General features: G+C 44.3%; 1 protein-coding gene across 1 annotated transcript in view; it reads right to left on the bottom strand.

Moving 5' to 3' along the window:
• The window catches only part of LOC119932438 (TCDD inducible poly(ADP-ribose) polymerase), a 42322-nt gene extending 19505 nt beyond the window's left edge, over positions 1–22817 (bottom strand). The window contains exon 1 of the mRNA XM_038751623.1: positions 21898–22817. Within this exon, the coding sequence (XP_038607551.1) occupies positions 21898–22817 (920 nt within the window). The remainder of the gene's footprint in view (positions 1–21897) is intronic.
• Between the last annotated feature and the right edge of the window lie 4569 nt (positions 22818–27386).

Here is a 27386-nt window from a genome sequence, read left to right on the forward strand (position 1 = left end):
GGGCTGCTGGGTTATGGCTAGAGTCTAGGAGCAGGTTTTCAGTCCTCTCACCTCCTCTTTTCTTTATGTATACAGCTTCCTGTGAATTCAAGGTAACTTCTCTTGCATTGCGGGGGCGGTGGGGAGGAGGTGGAATGATCATCAGACCCCTGGTGAGCATATGAGAAACCTTGACTTAAAAGTGCTTGAAGATATTTATATTTCCCTGTATTTAGCTAGTAATTTCAACCTAAAATGTGTTGATGCCATTTGGTTTTCCCACCTCATTTGGACCAAGTGTGGCCCAAAAAAACACATCTAGGAGCCTCTTACACTGGCAGTGAAAGACAGTGTGATAAGGAGGAAAACTACAGTGACTCACATACGCATTTAGTACAGTGCTCTGCACACGGTAAGCACTCAATAAATATGACTGACTAAAAGCCATACCATCTTTCATTGCCTGATTAGCAAATATGTTAGTGTGATAGGAAAAGAAACTGATTTTACTATTATACTCCTTAATCACTAGGATTTTTAATTCAGGCTTGGATTGTAGCTACAAAGTCAGCACTTAAAGAGCAACCTTATTTCATGGTTTGAGGAGGGTTGCAATAGCAAGACACCTCGGGTCTTTGAAACTGTAAGCTCATTGTGGGCAGGGGATGTGTCGGCTATATTGTTGTGTTGTATTCTCTCAAGTGCTTAGTAGGGTGCCCTGCACACAGTAAGTTATAAATAAATACAACTGATTGAAAAATGTGACTGATGAGTCAAAACCTCTTAGGAAAAAAAATGCACAATGAATTCATAACATCCAACATAAAGAATGTGGCTCCCTTTTCTTTAATAAGCCACCATTTCATACTTCACAACAGGTGCCTGGCACTTCAGAAATGTCCTACTGAAGCCCAGATTCCATCCCACCATCAAGCCTGGAAAAGTAGCAGTTGCCACACAATTTCTGAATGGACAGCTCAAGGAGTCCAAGTATAGTTGGCAGGCAGAACATTCATGGTCTGGCATATGGGAAAAATACAGGCATTGGACTAGTCTAAGAAAGAACTCAATCAATAGTGTTTATTGAGCGCTTACTGTGTGCAGAGCACACTTGGGAGAGTACAATACAGCAGAGTTGATAGACACTATCCCTGCCCACAAGGAGCTTATTCCTTGGTCATAATGCTGATATTTGGCCAACTAAGTCATAGAGATCTAGGCTTCTAGAGCCCTTTATCTGCTGCTCTGAACACTGCTTTTGTTCTTCTGGAGAGCCAGGCAAATGCTTAGCAAGATTTTACTCTGTTAGATTCTCTCAAGTGAAAAACTTGCTAGACAACTATAAAACCTGCTTCCTCAGCACATCCTTTTTTTCAACGGCTGCTCATCACTAGCCACCTGAAAAAGCTTCAGATGAGTTTACAAGCCCAAAGGAATTTCATTCAAAACAAACAACAACAACAAAAAATAAATAAAAAGCCACAGAAGCACAGAGAGGGATGTAGTGGACTGTCAGGTGTCTGGATAGAGAGAGAGAGAGAAAAAAAAAATTAATCAATCACCTGGCATCTTATGGAAAGATCAGGGCTTAACAATTCTTCATTAGACTTTTTACCAGCGATCATTCAGCTCTTCAAGCTAATAATCAAGAGCTTATTGTCAGAAAGCTTGTATTTAGAATACTCCACTTTCAAGATTCTTCTTTCCAGACTCAAATCCATGTTCCTTCTGGAAGCCTCTAACTGATGGGTCTTCCATTATAAGTTAATTCAAAAAGAAATAATAGCTTCGGTTGAGTAGAAAAATAATTCATCCTATTGACATGATCTTTTAATTATATGACAATGCAATTTTTGCTTCTTGCTGGGATGCTTTTTAAGCTTATGACCAGAGTTTACTCCTGTTACCTCTCCAATATTGGTATATTTAAAAATATACCAATGAGACCTCAGGGTTTGGATCGCATGAGAAAGGCAACATGACTGCAGCTTTTCCCCCCACAATGTGTGTTTGTGAGATGGAGAGGTGTGGTGTGAGAACTCTGTGAAAACTCATAATTAAGAGCAATCAAATATGGCAATGCAACTTTTGCTTCTTGCTGGGATGATTTTTAAGCTTATAACCAGAGTTTACTCCTGTTACCTCTCCAATATTGGTATATTAAAAAATATACCAATGAGACCTCAGGGCTTGGATCACATGAGAAAGGCAACATGACTGCAGCTTTTCCCCCCACAATGTGTGTTTGTGGGATAGAGAGTTGTATTGTGAGAACTCTGTGAAAACTCATAATTAAGAGCAATCAAATGTTATTTAGATTGATGGGCTGAAGTACTGTTTTAACTTGATTTTCAAAATAATTTTGTAGTCTCCAATGACAGTCTTTTCTTTAAAAAAAAAAGATTAATTATACCACCTGTTCTCTCAACACTGCAGGTTTTTAAGAAGCCGTCCAGAACCAAGAGTTTTCCATCCCTGCAGCAGAGTCATTGTGTGCAACAAAAGAAGGGTTGTAAATGATAATAATGCCTCTTGTGTATCAAAACTACAGCTGAGAAAACCCACCCTGCCAGGTCAACTCAGTATTGATTCCTGCAAGTTGTTACCCCATCACGGTGATCCAGGAGGAAATTTGCTAGAGGAGACAGAGGCTGCTATTTTTACTACAAAGTGAAGAATGAATGTGAATCACTGGAATAATTAACAATTCTGTTGCTGCACGAGTCACTGGCATACACCCTTTCCCCCCCTCCCCTCTCTCCTCCCCCCAAACACAAACTCAGAAGAATCTAAGATACATAAAATAACTCCAAGCTGACAAAGGAACCTGTACTCATAACTTAGGGGCTTTATCATTTTTCTCCCACCCAACAAAAATCTTGACATCCTAATGAAGTCTGAAATTTGCCTGCATACATTATTGAGGCCTAGTGACCCAACACGCACAGCAATTCAGAAAATATGTCCCCTACCCCATTACTATGTCTAAGTGTACTTGAAAGAACAATGGGAACCTCCGCCGAAAAGGGAAGAAAAGATTGTATTGTAAGTGAAACAAAACTAGTGAAAAGGAAAGCAGGTTTAAATCGGCTCGTTTCTGACATTTTTGGGGAAAGGGCTGTGACCTGTTCTGGGGTAAAAATGACTCCAGGGTGCCTCTATTATCTGAAAAGCCAATTGATGCAAAGTCATACACTAGTATAAAGAGACTCTGTTTGGGTATACACCCAACAAAGGCAACTTTTTTTCCACTTTAAACATGAATGTAGAGACGGGACTGAATATTTCACAAGGCAAATAATACATTGACAAAATTGGATGGTAAACATGGTCTTGTGGATAAAGCACTGGCCTGGAACTCAGAGGACCTGGGTTCTAATCGCAGCTCAACCACTTGCCTGAGTGACCTTGGGCAGGTCACAACTTCTGTGCCTCAGTTTCCTCAACTGCAAAATGGGGATTCACAATACCTGTCCTCCCTCCTATTTAGACAGTAAGCCCTATGTGGGACAGGGGCTCTAGTCGACCTGATAACTCAAATCTACTCCAATGTAGTACATAGTAAGCACTTAAATACAATTTATTAATAATAATAATAATAAGGGTGGGGGGAAATGCCAAGTGCTTAAAGGGTACAGTTCAAAGCACAAAGATGAGGTACAAGGGAGAAAAAGTAAAATCAACTTTTGTTTGGTGCTATTCACCTTCTTGAACAGAGCTTAGTTGAAAATTTCACTAAGAAGTTTGACCACAAAAATGATGTATTCTGTGCTACTCTACAGGATACTCTTCGTTCAGACAAAACATCCAAAAGAAGTCTCCAACTTAGAATTCAATAAATTTGAGTTGCAAATCTGTGGTAGAGTGGGGATGCTTTTTGCCACCCTGTGCTTATCTTAACGCTAGATGATCTGAAATGTTTTCTTGGGTACACAGACCAGAGTTTGAAGAAATCTCATTTCTCCCTGTCAACCAATGGACAACTTGTTCCTGGAACTAGAACTCCCGAGACTGCAAAAGAAAAAAAAACAAACAGACCAATCAAACAAAAAAAAAAAACCATGGCCTAATGTCTCCGAACATATTTGAGGAGACAAAATACCACTGAATTTCTGTGCCAAAGAACATACTGGTACAAGAAATTGCTCACCTAGACCTAATCTCAGTTTTGGGAAAGGTGTGGGTGTTTATTTCTTAACAGGGAAACCAACTGTGCCCTGTGACCAGGAATATAGCTATACAGGGGCAGCGACCATGGCAGCTTCCCCAGGGTCCTGTTTACTTGGGGGTTCACTGGAAGGGTGAACAGCACTTACAACAGTGCTTTGCACACAGTAAATGTTTAACAAATGCCATCATCATTATTATTATTATTGGGTGGGGGGGGAACAGGGATGGGGGACTCCAGGTACAGGACCACCTCTTTCCCTTCCCTCAGGCACCAATGACATCAACAGTCAGAGGATAGTGGTGCCAAGTAGCAGGCCGAAGTCATCCGACCCACATTCTTCTAATCCAGATTCCTCCCCTTGCCTGCTAAGTGACCTCGGGCAAGTCACTCACCTCCTTTTTCCCCCTCACTTTTTTTTCTTTAAATGGTATATGTTAAGCACTTACTATGTGCCAGGCATCGTTCTAAGTGCAGGGATTGATACATGGACTGTGTCCAACCTGATTAGTTTGTAATGATAATAATGATGGTATTTATTAAGTGCTTACTAGGTGCCAGGCACTGTACTAAGCGCTGGGGTGTGTACAAGCAAATCGGGTTTCCCACTTGGAGCTCACAATCCCAATCCCCTTTTTACAGATGAGGTAACTAAGGTGCAGGGAAGTGAAGTGACTTGCCCAAGGTCAACACAGAAGGGATTTTGGCTACTAACCAAAAACTACTGTGCAGGGAGGGGGTGCAGGAAGTCAACATTCATTCATTCAATCGTATTTATTGAGCGCTTACTGTGTGCAGAGCACTGTACTAAGCACTTGGGAAGTACAAGTTGGCAACATATAGAGATGGTCCCTACCCAACAGCATCTCTGCTCTTACTATGCAGAGCACTGTACTAAATGCCTGGGAGAGTACAGTACAACAGAAATCGTAGGCACGTTCCCTGCCCATAACGAGCTTACAGTCTAGAGGACGAGCATATTGTCTAGAGCACAGCAAAGCAGTGTTTCCCAGGTTTTGGTGGAAAGGAGGAGGGAAAAGACCATTTTGGCTCCCATCAGTTTCTCCCTGTGAGCTGGGACCATGTCTACCAACTGTTATATTGTACTTTTCCAAGCCCTTAGCACACTGCTCTGCACACAGTAAGTGCTCAATACTACTGATTGACTGAGGGTAAGTTCCTTGTGAGTAAAGGCAGTTTGGCCAAGGAAAAGCATCATAACCTAGTGCAAGGAGCACAAGCCAGGGAGTCCAAGGACCTGGATTCTAATTCTGCCTCTGCCACTCGTCTGCTGTGTGACCTTGTGAAAGTCCCTCGACTTCTGTGCCTCAGTTACCTCATCTGTACAATGGGATTAAAACTGTTAGCCCCATGTGAAGCATGCACTATGTCCAATCTGATTTGCCTGCAGCTATCCCAGCACTTAGAACAGTGCCTGGCAAATAGGAAGCACTTAAATCACTCTGGGCAGGGAACATGTCTACCAACTGTTATAGCATACTCTCCCAAGCACATAGTACAATACTCTAACATGGTAGTCTCAATAAATACAAATGACAGATTAACATACACTGTAAAAAAAGGAACATGCCTTCTTGAAAAGCTGCAGTATTCAGTCTTAGTACAGGTGTTAACCCTAGTGGGTGTTCAGTAAATAGCATTATCATTACTACTACCACCCTTACTGCTACAGCTTCCCTCCTCCCAGCTCTGCTATTCCTGTCAACAAACGGACTCTTCACTTAGTATATATGAACAGCAGAGAGTTGGAGTGAAGAAATGTTTTTGAGGGAAAGACCAGTAAGGTTAGGAAAGTTTGTTTTCTGTAGACATGATCCAGCCTATTTAAGCATCCAATGTGAAACCAGTCAAATGGAGGGGCAGAGATAGGTAAGACGGAAACATTCCAGGGTTCTTTTAGAAACACTTGTTAAACGCAGAATTATGACAGTCTGCTATATAACCAATGGTGGACAAGGCACTAAGATGAACAGTTATAAAAAAAAAAAATCACTCACAAAACATTTGTGCTGTGAGACATAGCGGACGGTCAACGTTTCTCAGATTCCCTAGAGAGCAGATCTCTCCCCAGTTAATGTAGCAATATTTAAGAGAACAAGCTTTTCTTGCAACCACAAAGACAGATTACAGTAACTGCTTGTTCTAAAGGAACAAGCCCTGTTAAAATACCGGTCGCTGAAAATCACCAGATCAAAATGCAGAGCATAAAAGTGATTTTCCAATGAGTCTCTCTGTTAAGCCAATGTACTTTCTATATAAAAACTGTACTTTAAACCAGGAAGATTTTTATTGTCTACTCATCGTCTAGAGATGCCAGGAAGTATCCCCAGGAGTGAGAACAAACTGAGGACTTGCAGGCATTAGAGATGTCCGGCAGCTTTTGGATTTCCGCACCCCTCTGGGACTCGGGAAAATGTTGCTGAGACTCTCCAGACGCCAGCTATCAGAAATGAGACACACTGATCAACCACCATCTGAGCAGGAAGTGAAACTCAGTTTCCACCAGAGCAGCTGAGACCCAAACAAGGAACCAGTTTCATGTAAATTCAGCATCACACTAACCATTAACTTTAAGTATGTAGTTGTTGACTTAATCATTCTGGCTAAATATAACTTCCTCAAAAAAAAAAAGTGAAAGATGAAAAATCCACTTACGTGAAGAGTTTGACTGACTCCAAAGGGGAAAAAAAAAGCTGTCAATTTTCTGGCTGCAAAGACAGCAGGAAATCTCCTCACACTCAAACCCTAACCTCCACCAGCCAAGACGAACCTGGCCAAGAATTCAACATTCCCACTTAGGACTTCTCTTGGACATTTTCCGAGAAATTAAGGCAAACTGGTAATGCTTTTGCTGTTGTCAAAGAGGATAACTAGATGAAAATCCCATCACCTCCAAGAGGACTTCCCCAACTAAGCTCTCATTTCCCCTACTCCCTCTCCCTTCCGTGTCACCCTTACGCTTGAATCTGTACGCTTGATTCTCCACACCAGAGCACTGTGATCTATTTTAATGGTTGCCTGTTGTCTCCCCCTTTGGACTTTAAGCTCCTTTTATTAGCAGGGACTACATTGTATTGGTATCTGTCTCCTCTCTCTAAACTGTAAGCTCGTTGTGGGCAGGGAACGTGTCTGTTCATCGTTGCATCGTACTTTCCCAAGCATTTAGTAGTGCTCTGCACACAGTAAGGGCTCAATAAATTTGATTGGATGAATGAATGTCTATAGGACTATCTCTCAAATCTTTAGTACAGTGCTCTGCACGCAGTACGTTCTCCATAGATACAATGTTAGTCTATACTGCCTCAGTCACCTGGTTTAAAGTCCAATTCTCTTTTTTTCCTTTCCCGAAAATCTCTACTAGAAATAAAAGTGACTAGAAAAACTGGTTTGAAAGACCAGTTGAAAACAAATATTAGAAAATGAAAAATCTCTACTAGAAATAAAAGTGATTAGAAAAACTGGTTTGAAAGACTACTTGAAAACAAATAATAGAAAATGTAATACTACTTCTAGGACACCAAGTTATACAGCAAGCAGGTAAACAGCAGTGTTTCTTCTATTCCACCTTCCCATTCTCTCAAGTATCGATATCATTTATTAGGATGAGATATCTAACACCGGTCGGCAAAACTGGCATTTGTTTTCTTCAGAAGTGCCAACTGCACTGTCCTCTGGGTTTCCAGCTTGGTGGGGTGGGGGGGGGGGGGTTTCCACAGGGGGCAGGGAAGGAAGCAAGCTATTATTTTTAGAATTGGGGTATTTGTTAAGCAGTACTATGTGCCCAGCACTGTACTAAGCACTGGGGTAAAGACAAGATGATCAGGTCCCACATTCTAAGTAGGAGGTAGAACAGGTACTGAATCCCCATTTTGCAGATGAAGGAAATGAGGAACAGAGCAGTTCAGTGACTAGCCCAAGGTCACACAGCCAACATGTGACTGAGGATTAGAACCCAAGTCCTCTGACTCGCGGGCCCATGCTCTCTCCACGGCAAGGCTGCTTCCCAGGGGCTTCATACCAGTGGCTTCTTGGGCTGGTCTCCCAGCCTCCTTAACTTCAGGTCTCCAACCAGATTGAAATGAGTTTTTGAGTAGGGTTGAAATTGGGTCTCTGATCCTTTGGTTTCTCAAAGTCTGCCGGTCCCTCCCGGCTCCATTTCTCTTGCTCCCCTATCTTGAGTCGGCCCCTCTCACATTCAAAATAAGAAGTTGGCAACTAAACTTCGCTTGAGCTTATTTTTACTCCCTCAATGCCTGGAAGTGAAAGAGAGAAGCCAGGTGACAGGCAGAAACCAAAGACCAACCGCAAAAGGAAATCATTTGGAGTGTTTAATGCCGTTTGCCCGCTCCGTGCCCCGGTCAGCTGCACAAGCCATACAAATTACACGGGTACAGGAGAAGTCAGGAAGCACACCCAGCACAGCAAGGGAGATTTCCTCTTAAGCCTGCACCATCGTGATGTCTTTCCCTGGCTTTAATGCCGACAGCTTGCAGAGTGCATGGATGTTCGTGCAGGAAAGAAAAAAAAAACCCAAAACACTGAAATTTGCATAATAATAATAATAATAAAAATGGCATTTATTAAGCACTTACTATGTGCAAAGCACTGTTCTGAGCACTGCAGAGGTTACAAAGTGATCTGGTTGTCCCACGGGGCGCTCACAGTCTTAATCCCCATTTTACAGATGAGGGAACTGAGGCCCAGAGAAGTTAACTTGCCCAAAGTCACACAGCTGACAATTGGCGGGGCCAAGATTTGCACCCGTGACCTCTGACTCCAAAGCCCGCGCTCTTTCCACTAAGTCACACTGCTTCTCACTTCAGAAGCATTTCAAGTGATGAAATGCATTTCAAGTCGTTTCAAGCAGAAGCATTTCAAGTGACAAAAGATGAGGCCAAGATGCTGTTGAGGCCCAATAAAAGCGGTCCACTTGTTCTTCTCTGTCTTTAGAGCTCTGCATTAAAAAATTCTATTGAAAAATGAGTCTGGATGAAACCTGTTAAGAGCTTCCAATCACTATACCTAACACCATATTCTATGGCTTTAGCCAGGATCCCTTTTTACCATGAGACCCAGTGGTACTTTACCACTCGGAGGAAGTCATAATAATCGTGGTATTAGGGGTTCCACTGAAAAATCAGGTGGAGCACAGTCTCTTTCCCACATGGGGCTCACATGATGTAGGAGAGAGAATGGGTAAAAATCCCTCCTTATTTTATCAACTGTTGTTGCCAACTTGTACTTCCCAAGCACTTAGTACAGTGCTCTGCACACAGTAAGTGCTCAATAAATACGATTGATTGATTGATTGATCAAGGTCCCTGCCATCTAGTAGAGCTTGCAATCTAATAATAATAATAATAATAATGGTATTTTTTAAGAGCTTACTATATGCCAAGCACTGTTCTAAGTGCTGGGGTAGCTACAAGGTAGCTAGGTTGTCCCATGTCTTAATCCCCATTTTACAGATGAGGTAACGGAGGCCCAGAGAAGCGAAGTGACTTGCCCAAGGTCACACAGCAGAGAAGTGGCGGATAAGAACCCACGACCTTCTGACTCTCAGGCCCACGCTCTATCCACTAGGCCAGTAGGGGAGAAGCCTGCTGGATTTATTTTACTTGTACATATCTATTCTATTTATTTTATTTTGTTAATGTTTGGTTTTGTTCTCTGTCTCCCCCTTTTAGACTGTGAGCCCACTGTTGGGTACGGACTGTCTCTATGTGTTGCCAACTTGTACTTCCCAAGCACTTGGTACAGTGCTCTGCACACAGTAAGTGCTCAATAAATACGATTGATGATGATTCAAACTGCCAAACTCTCTGACCCGGTTCCAGAGAGGCAGCCAGGGTCGACTTGAATGCTTTTCTGCTCACACATATCCAGCAAAGGTGAGTCACACTGGTTTCAGCAGGTTTTGAGAAGGTACCTTGTCCCTCAGCATTCTTGCCCTTACAGCTGATCCTTTCATTATGATGATCGGGCACCGATTCATCGGCCGTGCTCAGATGGGGTGTAACCAGTAAATAAACAGAATCCAGCAGCTAAAGAGCAGGGAGACATTTCTTGCTGTATGGAAACAAGCAAACAGGGAGCTTAGTTAACTCCCTTTTATGCCTGTCATTTATCCCCTAGCAACAGGAAGGAGACACGTAGGCCAAATCAGAAGGGTTTCACCCAAGATCATTAGGTTTCTTCATTCCTAAAAATGTGACTGGTTTCCTCTAAGATATGGTGAACCTAAGAAGTAACCCAGGGCTTTTGTAAGCGTGTATTTATGGTGTTGCAAAGTACAGTTCAACACATGTTCACTAGCTAAAGATTACCTAACACCTACCCAGAATGAACAAACAGAAACTCCTTTTAACTAACTTCCTGTCAGGGTTATTACATCTAACGTTGGATTTAAAGACACAAACCCATTGATAGTCTTGTTTTTTCCAAAGATATAAAAAAAGAGAAGAGGGGAGGATGGGTTTGAAAGAGTTTCATCTCTTACTGGAAGTGTCTCTGTCAGAGTCACTTAGACAGTGAGCCTTATTTGGGCCAGGGGCTATGTCCTATCTGATTATCTTGTATAATAATAATAATAATAACAATGATGATGGCATTTGTTAAGTGCTTAGTATGTGCAAAGCACAGTTCTAAGCGCTGGGGAGGTTACAAGGTGATCAGGTTGTCCCACGGGGAGCTCACAGTCCCCATTTTACAGATGGGGTAACTGAGGCCCAGAGGAGTTAAATGACTTGCCCAAAGTCACACAGCTGAAAAGTGGTGGAGCCGGGATTTGAACCCATGACCTCTGACTCCAAAGCCCGAGCTCTTTCCACTGAGCCACGCTGCTTCTCTACTCTTCCCTACTCGCTGCTTCTCTACTCGAGGACTTGGTTTATTAGCATATTTATTATGACCCTACAGTTATTTTTACAGAGTAAGTTCCTTGAGGGCAGGGATCAGTTCTAAGAACTCTACTGCAACCAGCCATGGACTTAGTGCAGTCCTCAGTCGGCAGTAGATGCTCAGTAAATACCAGTGGTAGATTCAGCCAGACTTCAAGAGGCTCCTAAGACTACTGTAAATGTGGTAACAATTTATATTAAAAGCTTTTGTCAGTCATATTTATTGAGGGGGCTTACTATTGCAGAGCACTGTACAAAATGCTTGGGAGGAAAATATAACAGAGTTCGTAGGTAGTTTTCTTTCCCACAAAGACCTTACAGTCTAGAGGGGAGGACAAAATTAAAATAAATTATGATCTGCATGGGGTGATCATCAAGCCCTTAAGTAGTACAGATCCAAGTGCCTAGGTGATGCAGAAAGGAGAGGGAGTGGGGGAAATGAGGGCTTAATTGGGGAAAGAGTTTATTCAAAGAATAATAATAATAATAATATGGCTTTGAACCTTATTAAACCACATCTAAATCATGTCCTGTTAAATGCCAATTAGATTTGAAGGTTAATAGGACCCAAATCATCATCATCATCATCCCTGTTAAGATATTGCTGATTGAGGACCACAGAAAGCTCATGATCTCATTTGGCTCCATTTTTGGCTGAGTCACTTGCACGGCCAAGGACTGACTGTACCACAGAAACTAGGCTCTCTGCTCATCCCTTAGAAATAGCTTCTATAAACTAAGACTGAGGGAGGGGGGACAGAGTCCCAGAGATAGAATACATGAACTATAGCTACTTTTCACATAAACCTTAAATTCAATGTCATCTCTCCCTTCCTCTCTGTTCCTTACACCCCTCAAAGAAGGATGTGAAAACTGAAAATTCATGAAGTTGAAAAAAAAAAAAAGGGTTATGGGGTTGTACAACACTCATTACATCACTTCGAGGAGTGGGAAGAGCACAGGCCCAGGAGTCAGAGGGTGTGCCTTCTAATCCCTGCTCTGCTGCATGTCTGCTATGTGACCTTGGGCAAGTCACTTTAACTTCACTGTGCCTCAGTTACCTCATCTGTAAAATGGGGATGAAGATTGTGAGCCCCATGTGGGACAGGGACTGTGTCCAACCAGATTACCTTGTACCCACCCCAGTGCTTAGAACATTGCTTGGCACATAGTAAGCACTTAAATACGACAATTTTTATTATGATGATGATGATTATTATCACATGCAGAGCACTGTACTAAGCATTTGGGAGAAAAAAAATGCAACAATTGGTAGATGCGTGTTTGTTCCCTGTCCACAAGGAGTTAACAGCCTAGAGAGGAGACAGACATTAAGAGAAGCAGCGTGGCTCAATGGAAAGAGCATGGGCTTGGGAATCAGAGGTCATGGATTCAAGTCTCGGCTCCACCAACTGTCAGCTGGGTGACTTTGGGCAAGTCACTTAACTTCTCTGGGCCTGTTACCTCATCTGTAAAATGGGGATTAAGACTGTAAGCCCCACGTGGGACAACCTGATCACTTTTTATCCTCCCCAGCGCTTAGAACAGTTCTTTGCACATAGTAAGCGCTTAACAAATGCCGTCATTATTATTAAAATATATTAGATACATACATAAGTGCTATGGGAGTTGAGGATGGAGTGAATAATATCAAGTGCTTCAAGGGTACAGATCTAAGTGCCTGGGTGAGAAGAAGGGAGACGAAATAGGGGATAAGAGGGCTTAATCTGGAAAACCTCTTGGAGATGTGATTTTAATAAGGCCTTGAAGGTAGGGATCCCCTAGAGGTACATTATTAACTTTGATCGTTTACCCAAAATAAAACCCCGGGTTACCCTTAATGACGAGCAATGGTTGACTTCAATTATGTCACTGTGAACTGAGAATAGGAACTATTAAGAATTCTCTTCAATGGTCTAATTAAAAACTTATAAATCTTTACTTTGGGGAAGGTGTGTTTTATTGTCATACATACCCAAAGAACATCCTGACCTTAACCTAAAGCCAGTGACAGCTGCTTCCAAAACTTTAGTCTGTTTATATAGATGGAAAAAAAAAATCAGAACGGAAATGAATGATTGATGCTGATTCCCAGGATGTGGCTTGCCTAGGCCTAGTAACTCCTCTGGATTTGTATAGCTAGGAGCCAATTAGTTTTATTTCATATGTAAATGGAAGCACAAAGAGGTGCAAATAATAATTCATTGGGAGCGCATTATCCTAAAGCACCAGGCAGGCATTCTAGAAGTCACTTCATACACTTCTTGCCTATGGAGGTTGTCCCTCTCTGCTCAGCAGGGGATTTTTTAAAAAATAAATTCACATCCATCCAGCTGTGTATATTCAAGGAATACCAAAGAGTCACAAGGCACAGGGAGTTTCAGCTGTTCTTTCCTCTCCAACGTTATCAATAACACATAATGAGTTATCTCATACATTACCACAGCTGTGCAGACCACAGAGATAACTTGTTTAATTTAAGTATTCAAGCAAAATGAGAACTGGAGCAGAAGTCCCTAAGGGGAAAACAACAAGCTTGCATTTCGATACAAACAATTCTTAAGCCTTATGCCTAGATACCGATAAATGATCCTGACATCTTTTTTTTTTAAAAAAACAACAACACAACACTAAGCTCTTCCCCTTGTTTTCTTACACTGTGTTCCTGTGAAGTCATCTGATGGTCTTGCCATATGAAAAGGGCTTTCAGGAGCAACCAAGCAGATGAAATCTCACAGTAACTTAGACTATGACAACATTCTGGGCTTAATTCTTATGCAAGTAAACCTCTCCCTTCGTTCAACAAGAGAGGTCTGCTTCCAAAAAGGAAGGCAGAACCCAATCCTCTCTTAAAACTGGGAGCAATCAAGCTATCTGAAAACATCAGGGTGTTTCTGAACCCATTTTCCCCTCCCCCTCCCCCAATTCCAGGGGTTTAGGAACGGGCTGAGAATTCATTTGTCACTGGTTGTCTTTCCACCTGCCAGGAAGTCTCAAAGGAGGTGTTGGAATGTCCACCCAGCTGAGTGATCCTAACATGCTTTAAAATGAACGGAATGTAATAAACAATGGTTGAGTTTGTTTCTGAAAACAGGTTAGTGTAGCCTCCTTGGATGAGTCCAGTTATCTGCAGCAATATCCCTTGCTCTAAAAAAAAATAAAAATAAAAAAACTCCTTAAATTGTCCCTCCTCTAGACTGTAAGCTCCTTGTGGGCAGGGAACATGTTTAACAACTCTCTTATATAGTACTCTCCCAAGTGCATACTACAGTGCTCAGTAAATGATTGATTGTCCCATAATTTGTACTTTTAACCTAAAATACATATTTGGTGGGCTCTTTTTTTTTCCCCAGACCATGGTCTGAAACTGGAAATTCTCGTCTACCCTGTATCCAAGAAGAAGCCTAAGCATTTGAAGCTGATGAAGCCTTATACACACCGCAAGTTGTTGATGTTAGAACTAAACATCTGCAGATGTACAAAAGCAAAGAAAGGAGAGTCCATTTCTAATGGGATTGAGTCTCCAGATAGATTGAGAGCCAAATGGAATAAAAAAAAAAGAATGATGAATCATTCATGTTGAAGTTAAGTTTAGCTTCACCTAAATTACCTTTAGACCATTTGTTCTCTAGGGATGGGATGAACACACTGTGCATATAATGGGATTAAATAATAAATTAAAATAATCTCGTTCATTCAAATTGTATTTATTGAGCGCTTACTGTGTGCAAAGCACCGTACTCAGTGCTTAACCTCATTTGGACAAAGGGATTTCTTGAAATATAGTTTGGAAGAGGACGTCAAAGTTTCAATCCCTTCTCGAACCAGTGGCCTGTAGCTATGAACTTTCTTGAAGTGTCAAGAAATGAAGATATTATGGATGCAGAGTGCAATGATGAGTTTGCACGCCATATAAACGGTGAGGAAAACAAGGGGAATAAACCACCACCACCCTGTGGTTACTACTGAAGCCAACCACTGCTTGGCCCTTCTTGGACATACAAAGTGCTGAACAGACAAGTCCTTGTTGAATGCAATCTGTATAGATAGACTAGCTTTACAGGCTTGACCACAAGAGATTAATAGCTTTAGCCAAATAATGTGGTAACCATGTGAACCGTGTGCTGCTCCCACTTGTTTGTGAATCTCGCAGCAAGGCTCGACATGCCGTTATCTGCATCTTGTTGCCAGGAAACACAACATCGCTTTGGAACACAAGGAAAACCAGGTTGTGGTGACCATAAGTCAATTCCATGCAGTCACAGGTTGACGCCAAATTGCCCACATCCAAAGTCCTGGAATAGTTACGGGTGTAAGTCACGGAGAAGTTCAATGACAGGGGTTCACCCAGACACGTTTCATCTCCCGAGTGGCAAAGCAACGTAAGTCTACCCAATTGAAACTATTTGAAAAGGCAAATCCTGGATGGCGGTGTGTTACTACTGGCCTAACAATGGATGCACAAAGGTCTACCTTTGTACTTTAGCATTGCCATCTTAAACCAGGTAGTATAGCACTGACTTAAGAGTTCCTCAATTTTCAGGGACTAAGCTGCCTTTCTCACTTTATTCATGGTTACAGAACATAATGTGTTTGACAATAATCCTGATAAGCTTCCTCCTGACTTGCTCAAACGGACAGAAACTCAGTGTACTGAAGATGCCAAAGTGTTCACCAGACTGGAAATCTGTCCCATAAGTGAAAAGGAGAAGGTCAGTCTCTGCCCAGTTTTACAATCTGGAGACGGAAGGATTAATGTGGTGTGGGGGCTTAAAAAAAAAAAAATTCACTCTACACTCCAAAGTAGAGTTGCTTGCTCATCTATACATTTGGTAAAATTGTAAGATTAGACTGGAAGCAATCAATGGTATTTATTGAGTGCTTACTTGTGCGGACCACTGCTTTAAGTGTTTTGGAGAGTACAGTACAACAGAATTAGCAGACACGTCCCCTGCCCAAAGGGAGTTTACAGCCTAGAGGGGGAGTATAAATAAGTAATTTATAATAAATAACTTAAAGATATGTACACGAGTGCTGTGGGGTTGGGGCAAATATCAAATGTCCAAAGGTCACAGATCCAAGTGCATAGATGACACAGAAGGGAGTATGAACCAGGGAGTAGAGGGCTTAATCAGGGAAGGCCTCATGGAGAGACATGCTTTGAAAGCCTGGTGGATATGGAGGGGGAAGGAGTTCCAAGCTAGGGGGAGGATGTGGGAAAGGGGTCGGTGGTGAGACAGATCAGATTGGGGCACAGTGAGTAAAATGGCACCAGAAGAGTGGAGTGTGTGGGCTGGGCTGTAGTAGATTAGCGGGGTGAATTAGGATGGGCACATTGAATGAATGATTTAAAGCCAGTGGTAAGGAGCTTCTGTTTGATGCGGAGATGGATGAGCAGTCACTGGAGGTTCTTGAGGTGTGAGTAGGCATGGACTGAACGTTTTCAGAGCGAAGCATGGATTGGAGTGAGGAAAGACAGAAGGCTGGGAGGTCAGCAAGAAGGCAGATGCGGCAGTAAAAGAGGGAGATGAGAAGAGCTTGGATCAGCATGGTAACAGTTTGGATGGAGAGGAAAGAGTGGATTTTAGCAATGTTGTGAAGATGGACCTGACAGGATTTTATGACACTGAATATGTTGGTGGAATGACAGATAAGTCGAGGACAATGCCAAGGTTATGGGCTCATGAGACAGGGAGGACAGTGGTGTTTTCTATAGTGATGGGAAAGACAAGGAGAGGACAGCATGGAAAGATAGGGAGTTCAGTTTTAGACATGTTTAATTTGTGTTAGCAGGACACCCCAGTAGATACACCTTGAAGGCAGGAAGAAATGCAAGGTTGTAGGGAAGGAGAGAGGTCGGGACTGAAAGTGTAGATTTGGGAATCATCTGCATAGAGGTGGTAATTGAAGCCATGGGAGTGAATGAGTTTTCCAAGAGAGTGGATGTAGAGGGAGAATAGAAGGAAACAAAGAACAGAGCCTAAGGAGCCCCAAGGTGGGAGGCAGATGAAGAGTCAAAAAAAGAGACTAAGAAGGAACTGTCAGAGAGAAGGGGGACCCAGAGAACAGTGTCAGTGACTCCAAAGTTGGATAAAGTTTCAAGAAGGGGATGGTCTACAGTATCAAAGGCAGTTGAGGGGTCTAAGAGGATTAGGATGGCGTACAGGTCCTCAGATTAGGCAAGAAGGTCACTGGTTACCTTAGAGAGGGCTGTTTCTGTAGAGTGAAGGGGGCAGAAGCCAGATTGATGGGGATCAGGGAGAGAATTGGAGGATAGGAAGCGGAGATAGCAGATGTAAACAATACAAGAAATTTGGAGAGAAATATTAGGCGGAAGATGGGGCGATAACCATAAGGATGGTATTTTTTTTTTAAATCTCTTTGTATCCTCAAAATCTCCCAGTATCATGCTTTACACTCCACAGGAGCTCAAAGAATATCACTCATTGATACCTAAAGGTTTGGAAGAATTAAGGACTTCATATTACTCAGCCACAATACAACTGTTCATTTTTTCCAAACACAAAATCCATAGATTCGGAAAATCCTTGTGGTCTAAAGATAAAAAAGGCAATACTGAAGTTTGAAAATAACAAATTTGGTTGGCAAAGACAGCATCTGATTTGGATTTTAATTTGCACCAAAAAGATCCATCAATGGTATTGAGCACCTACTGAGTACAAAGCACTGTACTAAATGTGTTATGTTTTATTCCCTGAAATCTAGGGCCTTTTATTTCCCAGCCCACCATGCCCCAACTACACAAGGAACACAAACGTCTCCAGCCTTGTTCCTCATTAGGTCACTACTCCAGCTAGGAGTAATAGTAATAAAAATAATAATAATAATAATAATAATTAGCAATAGTACTTGTTAAGTGCTTACTATGTGTCAAGCACTGTTCTAAGTGCTTGGGGTAAATAAAAGATAACCAGGCCAGACATAGTCCCTGTCCTACATGGGACTCACAAGACTAGAAAGTCAAGGATTACTGGCCCTGGATTTAAAAGGGTCCTGATTCAGAATGACATTTTGTCATTGTAACACTAGAAGAATGCTGCTCTTGAGGGAAGTGGGGGGAGGAAAGAAAGTAGAAGAGGATCAGGTTTCAGCCACCCAAGGAATGCTTTGGGATGTCAAGATTCCCATCCGAACAAAGAGAGCTACTGAGAGAATGAGCTGAACTGGCTTACATGTAGGTGGCTGAGGGTGGCACGTCCAACCCTCTTCTGGCTTGGCAGCCTGGGAGCCCTGGCCCGAGGGTTGGCAGGATGGCTCATTCCAGTCCCACTCATTTTGGGGTCTGTCAGCTTTGGGGTGGGCGGGGGGAGGCAGTGACCACCCCCATCCCAATGCAAAGGGGGTAGTGGCTCATCCCTCCATTCCACTGCTCAACTGAATGAACACTTACTGTGCTTAGGGCACCATACTAAGATAATGGAAGAGTACCACCAAGTTGGTACACACGTTCCCGGCTGCACAGACAGTTCAGAGGTCAGTACTGCTATTTAGTAAGCAGTTATGTGCACTGTTCTAAGTGCTGGGGTAGATAAAGTAATCAGGTTGGACACAGTTCATGTCATTCATTCATTCATCATATTTATTGAGCACGTACTGTGTGCAGAGCACTGTGCTAAATGCTTGGGAGAGTACAATATAACAATAAACAGACACATACCCGGCCCACAATGAGCTCACAGTCTAGAGGGGGAGACAGACACCAATTAATTCATTCAATCGTATTTATTGAGTGCTTACGGTGTGCAGAGCACTGTTCTGAGTGCTTGGGAGAGTACAATAGAACAAATCAACAGACACATTTCCAGCCCACAGCAAGCTCACAATCTAGAGGGGGAGACAGAAACCAATTTAGGCGGTTCACCATCTTAATCCTCATTTTACAGATAAAGGAACTGAGAAACAGAGAAATGCCCTGCCCAAGGTCACACTGCAGACAAGTGGGAGAGCTGGGATAGTGTTTATTACAGTTTTTGACAGCTCTGCACACAGTAAACTGTCAAAAAATGTGATTGAATTAGAACCCAGAACCTCCTGGGTACCCACGCCGGTGCTCTATCCACCAGCCCAAGCTGTTTCTCCGTGTACTTGTCCCTGAAGAATGCTGAGACTATTTATCTTGCTTCCACTAATTGCCCCGGTAGATCATAGGGTCAACCACTCAGAAGCAGCCAAGCCCCTCCCTCCTGTCAGGCTTTCCCTAATAATAATAGCATTTATTAAGCTCTTACTATGTGCCAAGCACTGTTCTAAGTGCTGGGTGGGTGGGGGGGGGGTACAAGGTAATCAGGTTCTCCCACGTGGGATTCACAGTCTTAATCCCCATTTTGCAGATGAGGGAACTGAGGCACAGAGAAGTCCGGTGACTTGCCCAAAGTCACACAGCTGACAAGTGGCGGAGCCGGAATTTGAACCCATGGCCTCTGACTCCAAAGCCCATGCTCTTTCCACTGAGCCACGCTGATGGGGTAAAATAATTTGAGTGCTTTACACCAATGGTAAGGTGTTTCTGTTTGATGCAGGGGTGGATGGGCAGCCACTGGATTACAGGCAGGCTTTTTGGTTTGTGCTGGGCTCTGTTTCCAGGCACTAAATGCAATTCATAAAGGCACACCCCAGTCTCTGGAGGTTCTTAAGTAGCTTGCCAACACTTAAAATTCAGGATGCCAAGGACCATTTCCTTGCAGCAATCTCATTCCATTCATCCTCTACCCGGAACACTCTACCTGGCTTTTTCAGGTCTCACTGGTATTCTTTGAGCATTTACAGTGTGCGGAGCACTGTACTAAGTTCTTGGAGAGTACAGAGTTAGTAGGCACACTCCCTGCTCAGGAGGACTTTCAGTCTAGAGGGAGAGACAGACATAAGTTACAGACAGGTACATAAGTGCTGTGGGGAGAATAGGAAATGGAGGCTCAGCCTGGGAAGACATCCTGGAGGAGATATAATTTTAAAAAGGCTTTGAAGGTGGGGAGAATGATGGCCTGTCAGATATGAAGCAGGAGGGAATTCCAGGCCAGAGACAGGAGGTGGGTGAGGGGTCGGCAGAGAGATCGAGGTACAGGGAGTAGGCTGGCATTAGAATAGGGACCGTCTCTATATTCATTCATTCATTCAATCGTATTTATTGAGCACTTACTGTGTGCAGAACACTGTACTAAGTGCTTGGGAAGTACAAGTTGGCAACATATAGAGACGGTCCCTACCCAACAGTGGGCTCACAGTCTTCCCAAGCACTTAGTACAGAGTTCTGCACACAGTTAGCGCTAAAAACGATCGAATGAATGAGTTAGAGGGTCCAGGTGAGCATGCTAGATTATAGCAGGAATTCAGCAAAGATATAATAATAATAATAATAATGACAATTATTAAGCAATTACCATGTGCAAAGCACTGTTCTAAGTGCTGAGGAGGTTACAAGGTGATCAGGTTGTCCCACGGGGGGCTCACAGTCTTAATCCCCATTTTACAGATGAGGTAACTGAGGCACAGAAGTGAAGTGACTTTCCCAAAGTCACACAGCTGACAATTGGCGGAGCTGGGATTTGAACCCATGACCTCTGACTCCAAAGCCCATGCTCTTTCCACTGAGCCACGCTGATGGGGTAAGATAATTCGAGTGCTTTATGCCAACGGTAAGGCGTATTCTGTTTGATGCAGAGGTGGATAGGCAGCCACTGGAGGTTTTTGAGTGGGGAAAAAACCAAGGCCTATGCCCTCTTCTAAAGTTTGAGGGAGGGAAGAGGGAGACCGAGAGCCAGATGTAGTGGGAAAAAAAAAATCGATTACCGCTCACATCATTATAAGCAGCCACTTTTGCACCAGAAAATTGGAGGTCAAAGCAGAGAAGTGGAAACATATGATTTGATCTCACATTCAACAGCTTTTCCCGTATTTACACCTCTGCATTCAAGAATTGACAGATTTTTTCCCCCCTTCATTTAGAAGCCTGAGTTGGAGGGAGGTCCTTTGATGTGAAAGTCTTAAGTGCTTGTAAAGGAAAGTTTCCTGAACACCAGGCATCCATACCAAAAGCATTTAAATTATTTCTCTCCAGGTGTCTTCCTCTTCCACTACAAAACAGGGAGGTAGTAGCGTCTCATAGCCATGAAAAATTATGTCGGAATAGAACTACATTCACTTTTTTTTTTTTACTACAGTACTACTGATAAAAATGAACGTTCAACTGTTTGCTCATCTATGCTACTGCATAAGGCAGTTCTACGATATTCATATGGCAGATTGAAACAAGTTCTCAGGAATCTAATTAAAGAAAAACAAAAGGAATTTGAAGGGCCTTTTAAAAAGTTGATTCCTTTAGCCCTGACTGATTGGAGATGCCGGGCCATTAATCATTCATTCAATCGTACTTATCGTGCCGCTTGCTGTGTGCAAAGCACTGTACTACGCGCTTGAAAGATCACAATACAACAATTATCAACGGACACATTCCCTGCCCACAACGAGCTTACTGATGATACCATTTAAAGTCTCCTGATTCCCAAACAGAAAAAAATCCGCATAAGAAGAAATTTTCTCAGTGGGCATAATCTAGGTGCGCCTCAGAAACCAGGCAATTTGCAAAACTATACAGCTCTTTGTAAATGCCTAATAGCCTTGTTAAGAAGAAACGGGAGGCTACATTCAAGAGACACGGGAAAAAAATAATCAGGATTGCCTAAAGCCAAAAGGCAGTGGCACCTGAAAACGGGAGGAATGAAAATCTGTGACTCCTCAAAACAGATGGAAAACTTAAATGCCACCCTACCGTTCAGGGCATACGTTCCATGGTGCCAAAGAAGGGACACTTACCTATGCTTCAGTCTGATTCTGTCATTGTCTGGATTACAGTAAAGTCTCTCTAAATGTTCCTGGGAATCATTGGTTACACTCTGCCATACTTGACTAGCTGTCCTCTTGACTTGCCAGTGATACGGCAAGACCGTGTGGTGCTTTGGACAAATGCTGCCGTAAATACAGCTGCCTTGCAGAAAATCCGTGCAGATTTCAATCCCATTCTCCTGATGGGTGTGGTACTGTAACTGATTCAAAAGCTCGAACACCAGGTCAAGGGAAGCCTCCTCACTCTTGTCCTGGAAGAGCCCACTAGTCAACTCATCGCTGGGGTTCAAGTTGTACTGGATTGCATAGCTATCCTCTTGGAATAACCCCGAAACGCAGTCGAGAACCTTGTCCCAGCCGTCCGGACTGGTGGGCGGGTAACTGGGGGCTGGGTGCAGGAGGTGATCCCGGAAAGGTCCAGAAGCAGGATTAGTCACGGCCCCATTGGCGTTCTCCGAAGGGAAACCGGGTTCCTCTTGGGGCGAGACATCCTGCTCAGGGCCCTCGGAGGAAGGGTGGGCCTCGGGAATCTGTCCCCCAACATCTGTCTCTCCAGGGATCAGCACGGGCAGGTCGTTTCCTGCTGGCGGGCAGGCTGCATTGATCACCAGGGCCTTTTTCACGACAGGCTCACATAAACCGCCCTCGTTTCCGTTCTGGCTCCTGGGCACGAAAACCCCATCGAGCGACCTGGCTTCTAATAAAGTGTTTAAGATGGGCCTCAAGTTCCGGATGGCTCCGGTACTTAGTCTTTTGGAGGCCTGCTTCTTCTTGAAGCAGGGCTTCGCTGGGGAAATCTTCCCAGACAACCTCACCTGGTGCGGGGAGTCATCTTGTGGGCAGCGAGCCTGGACGACGCAAGAAGGCTGGGTTTCGGTTTGCAGCTCCATGGAGTGAGTGGGTCTCTGCGATTCCTTACAGCCTCAGACTTCAACCTAAGGCAACAAGAAAAGTGAAGAGAGGTGGGTCAGCCTTTTAAGATCAACAGGAGCGGCCATATGAGATCATTTCAAAACTGGCAACACGTGGGACTCCTTTCCCTTGCGCTGTCTCTTGAAGAAAACAGTTCTTCAAGTCCTTAGGTCTCTTCTGTTACAACTTTCGACTTCACGAGTAAATTGCCGGGCAAAGACTGTGACAAAAGAGCCCTCAAATAGAGGGTTGTGAGATGAGCAGCATCCAAGCTTCTTTTGCCACCTCCAATATTCCCTCTGATTTAACCTAGGCAGTGGGGGGTAGGCATTCGAGGCCTCATCAACAGCTCTCTGTGGCTGGGATAAGAACTATACAAAAATTAGCAGCAAAGACAAAAGAAAAACCCAGTCCCAGCAATAAAGGGCTTGCCGATCTAAGGGGAAAAAAATGAGTAGATATGCCCACGGCAAGAACAAAAGTAGGTCCAGCTGGGAGAAATAATAATAATAGTAATAATAATGGCATTTATTAAGCGCTTACTATGTGCAAAGCACTGTTCTAAGCACTGGGGAGGTTACAAGGTGATCAGGTTGTCCCACGGGGGGGCTCACAATCTTAATCCCCATTTTACAGATGACGTAACTGAGTCCCAGAGAAGTTAAGTGACTTGCCCAAAGTCACACAGCTGACAATTGGCGGAGCCGGGATTTGAACCCCTGACCTCTGACTCCAAAGCCCGTGCTCTTTCCCCTGAGCCACGCTGCTTCCCAGGAGAAATGGGTTCCCACGTGTTTCCAGGAGAAATGTCCGCTGGAAACACGGTATGACAAATTCCTGAGTGAATCGAGGAAGACTGGAAGTCTTTGAGGAGAGTGAGAAGAACAGAGTTGGGGGCGGGGGGGATTAGACCCAACAGGAGTTACGGGGAGAGAGAAGGGGGGAGTGAGAAGGAAAGAGAAAGAGAAAGAAACCTCCAACAACATGAAAAGCAGTAGTCACTCCCACGGGACATAAATCAACAGGAAACCGGGCTTCATCCGTGATTAGCTGGTGAGCTCGCCCGCCTCCGGGGAACACTTGTTCGGTGTGTGGTAATCTGTCTCTGTGTGTCTGTCTTTCTGTGGGTCTCTCCCCATCGCCTCCCTCCCACCCGGCACAGCTCGTCACGTCCCCCACATCCACCGACACATCAGAAAGCGGAGGCGGCTTCCAACTCACCGGCCCTTTTCCGGGAAGGACAACTGACCGCTCAGGCCGGCCGCCTGATCCTCATCGGTGGAGGGGATTGAGGAGGTGTGAGGGGAAGGGATGTAGGGGATATGGGTGGAAAGGATTTAGGGGGTACGGGTGGAAAGGATTTAGGGGGTGCGAGTGGAGGAGATTTAGGGGGTGTGGGTGGAAATAATAATAATAATAATAATGATGGTATTTATTAAGCGCTTACTATGTGCAAAGCACTGTTCTAAGCACTGGGGAGGTTACAAGGTGATCAGGTTGTCCCACGGGGGGGCTCACATTTTTAATCCCCATTTTACAGATGAGTCAGAGGCACGGAGAAGTTGTGACTTGCCCAAAGTCACACAGCTGATAAGTGGGGGAGCCGGGATTTGAACCCATGATCTTGGACTCCAAAGCCCGTACTCTTTCCACTGGGCCACGCTGCTTCTCTAAGGATTTAGGGGGTTCGGGTGGAGGGGATTTGGGGGACAGGGGGCGAAGGGTCTGGGGAAGGCCCCAGGCTGACTTCGGGGCTCCCTTTACAGCATGTTAGCCTCCTACCCCCGGAGCTTACCCCCGCCTTACCTCCTTCAATCAATCAATTGTATTTGTTGAGTGCTTCCTGTGTGCAGAGCACTGTACTAAGCGCTTGGGAAGTACAAGTTGGCAACACACACAGCACCTGTATATATGTATATATGTTTGTACGTATTTATTACTCTACTTATTTTACTTGTACATATCTATTCTATTTATTTTATTTTGTGAGTTTTGTTTTGTTGTCTGTCTCCCCCTTCTAGACTGTGAGCCCACTGTTGGGTAGGGACCGTCTCTATATGTTGCCGGTTTGTACTTCCCAAGCGCTTAGTCCAGTAAGCGCTCAATAAATACGATTGAATGAATGAATGAATGAAAGTGATTCAGTCCCCACCTCTCTCTGTCAACTCATTCACAATCACTGGCAGTCACCCCGCACAGTTCACGCACCCACGAGCAGTAGTAATGATGATAATGGCATGTGTTAAGCGCTTACGAAGTGCTAAGCACTCTGCTAAGCGCTGGGGTGAATGCAAGGTCATCAGGTTGTCCTACGTGGGCTCACGGTCTTCATCCCCAGTTTTACAGTTGAGGGAACTGAGGCACAGAGAAGTAAAGTGGCTTGCCCAAAGTCACCCGGCTGACAAGTGGTGTTGTCGGGAGAAGAGAAGCAGCGTGGCTCAGTGGAAAGAGCCCGGGCTCTGGAGTCAGAGGTCATGGGTTCAAATCCCGGCTCTGCCAATTGTCAGCTGTGTGACTTTGGGCAAGTCACTTCACTTCTCTGTGCCTCAGTTACCTCATCTGGAAAATGAGGATGAAGACTGGGAGGCCCCCGGGGGACAACCTGATCAACTTGTAACCACCCCAGCGCTTAGAACAGTGCTTTGCACATAATAAGCGCTTAATAAATGCCATTATTATTAGGTTGTTCCATGTGGGGCTCACAGTCTTCATCCCCAGTTTTACAGATGAGGGAACTGAGGCCCAGAGAAGTAAAGTGACTTTCCCAAAGTCACCCAGCTGACAAGTGGCGGAGTCAGGATTAGAACCCACGACCTCTGAGTCCCAAGTCCGGGCTCTTGCCACTAGGCTATACTGCTTCCCTCTCAATCCCACCCATGGGCACCTATACACACTCCCGCCCCCCACCCCCACCCCCCTGGCAGGCATCCAGCCCAGCCTCACACGTGATAATAATAATAACAATAATAATGGCATTTATTAAGCGCTTACTATGTGCAAAGCACTGTTCTAAGCGCTGGGGAGGTTACAAGGTAATCAAGTTGTCCCACGTGGGGCTCACAGACTTTATCCCCATTTTCCAGATGAGGTAACTGAGGCACAGAGAAGTTAAGTGACTTGCCCAAAGTCACACAGCTAAGTGGCGGAGCCAGGATTTGAACCCATGACCTCTGACTCCAAAGCCCGTGCTCTTTCCCCTGAGCCACGCTGCTTCTCTGCGATCCCACAATGTCCCGCACAGCCTCAAACCCTAAGCCTCTCGCACTCGATCAAAACCGTCGTATTTTGGGGGACCCTGATTCAATTCACTCGTCTTTACTAAGCGCCTACTGTGTGCAGAGCACTGTGCGACACGCGGGGGAAGGTACAATTACAGCAATAAAGCATGCTTTAACGAGCTTCCAGTCACAGAATGCTATATTCAGTCATTCATTCAATCGTATTTATTGAGCGCTTACTGCGTGCAGAGCACTGTACTAAGCGCTTGGGAAGGACAAGTCAGCAAAATCTAGAGATGGTCCCTACCCAACAACGGGCTCACAGTCTAGAAGGGGGAGACAGGCAACAAAACGAAGCTTGTGGACAGGTGTCACGTCGTCAGAACAAATAGAATTCAAGCTGTACTAAGCGCTCGGGGGAGTAGAGCGCTTAGTACAGTGCTCTGCACACAGTAAGCGCTCAATAAATACGATTGAATGAATGAATGAGTAGAATAGAAGAGAGCTGGGGGGCACGTTCCCCTTGGCACGCTCTTCCCCAATGCCCTGAAAGGTCTTCTAGACTGTGAGCCCACTGTTGGGTAGGGACCGTCTCTATGTTGCCAACTTGTACTTCCCAAGTGCTTAGCACAGTGCTCTGCACACAGTAAGCGCTCAATAAATACGATTGTTTGATTGATTGATTGATTTTATGCCCAGCCCTGGCAAGCCTGGAAGCCTCGGAGCCCTGATGCTCAACCACCTCCTGCCGGCCTTGCCCTGGGAAGGGCGGAATCAATCAATCAATCGATCATCAAGCATATCTCCTGGGCGCTTACTCTGTAGAGCGCTGTGCTAAGCGCTTGGGGGACTTCATTCGACCAACCAATCAATCAATCAATCAATCGTATCTCCTGGGCGCTTACTCTGTAGAGCACTGTGCTAGGCGCTTGGGGGTCTTCATTCGACCAATCAATCAATCAATCGTATCTCCTGGGCGCTTACTCTGTAGAGCGCTGTGCTAGGCGCTTGGGGGTCTTCATTCGACCAATCAATCAATCAATCGTATCTCCTGGGCGCTTACTCTGTAGAGCGCTGTGCTGGGCTCTTGGGGGACTTCATTCGACCAATCAATAATAATAATGATGGTATTTGTTAAGCGCTTACTATGTGCAAAGCACTGTTCTAAGCGCTGGGGAGGTTACAAGGTGATAGGTTGTCCCACGGGGGGGCTCACAGTTTTAATCCCCATTTTACAGATGAGCCAACTGAGGCACGGAGAAGTGAAGTGACTTGCCCAAAGACACACAGCTGACAGTTGGCGGAGCTGGGATTTGAACCCATGACGTC

Source organism: Tachyglossus aculeatus, chromosome 1 (genome assembly GCF_015852505.1).
Source record: "Tachyglossus aculeatus isolate mTacAcu1 chromosome 1, mTacAcu1.pri, whole genome shotgun sequence".
Taxonomy (NCBI): Eukaryota; Metazoa; Chordata; class Mammalia; order Monotremata; family Tachyglossidae; genus Tachyglossus; species Tachyglossus aculeatus.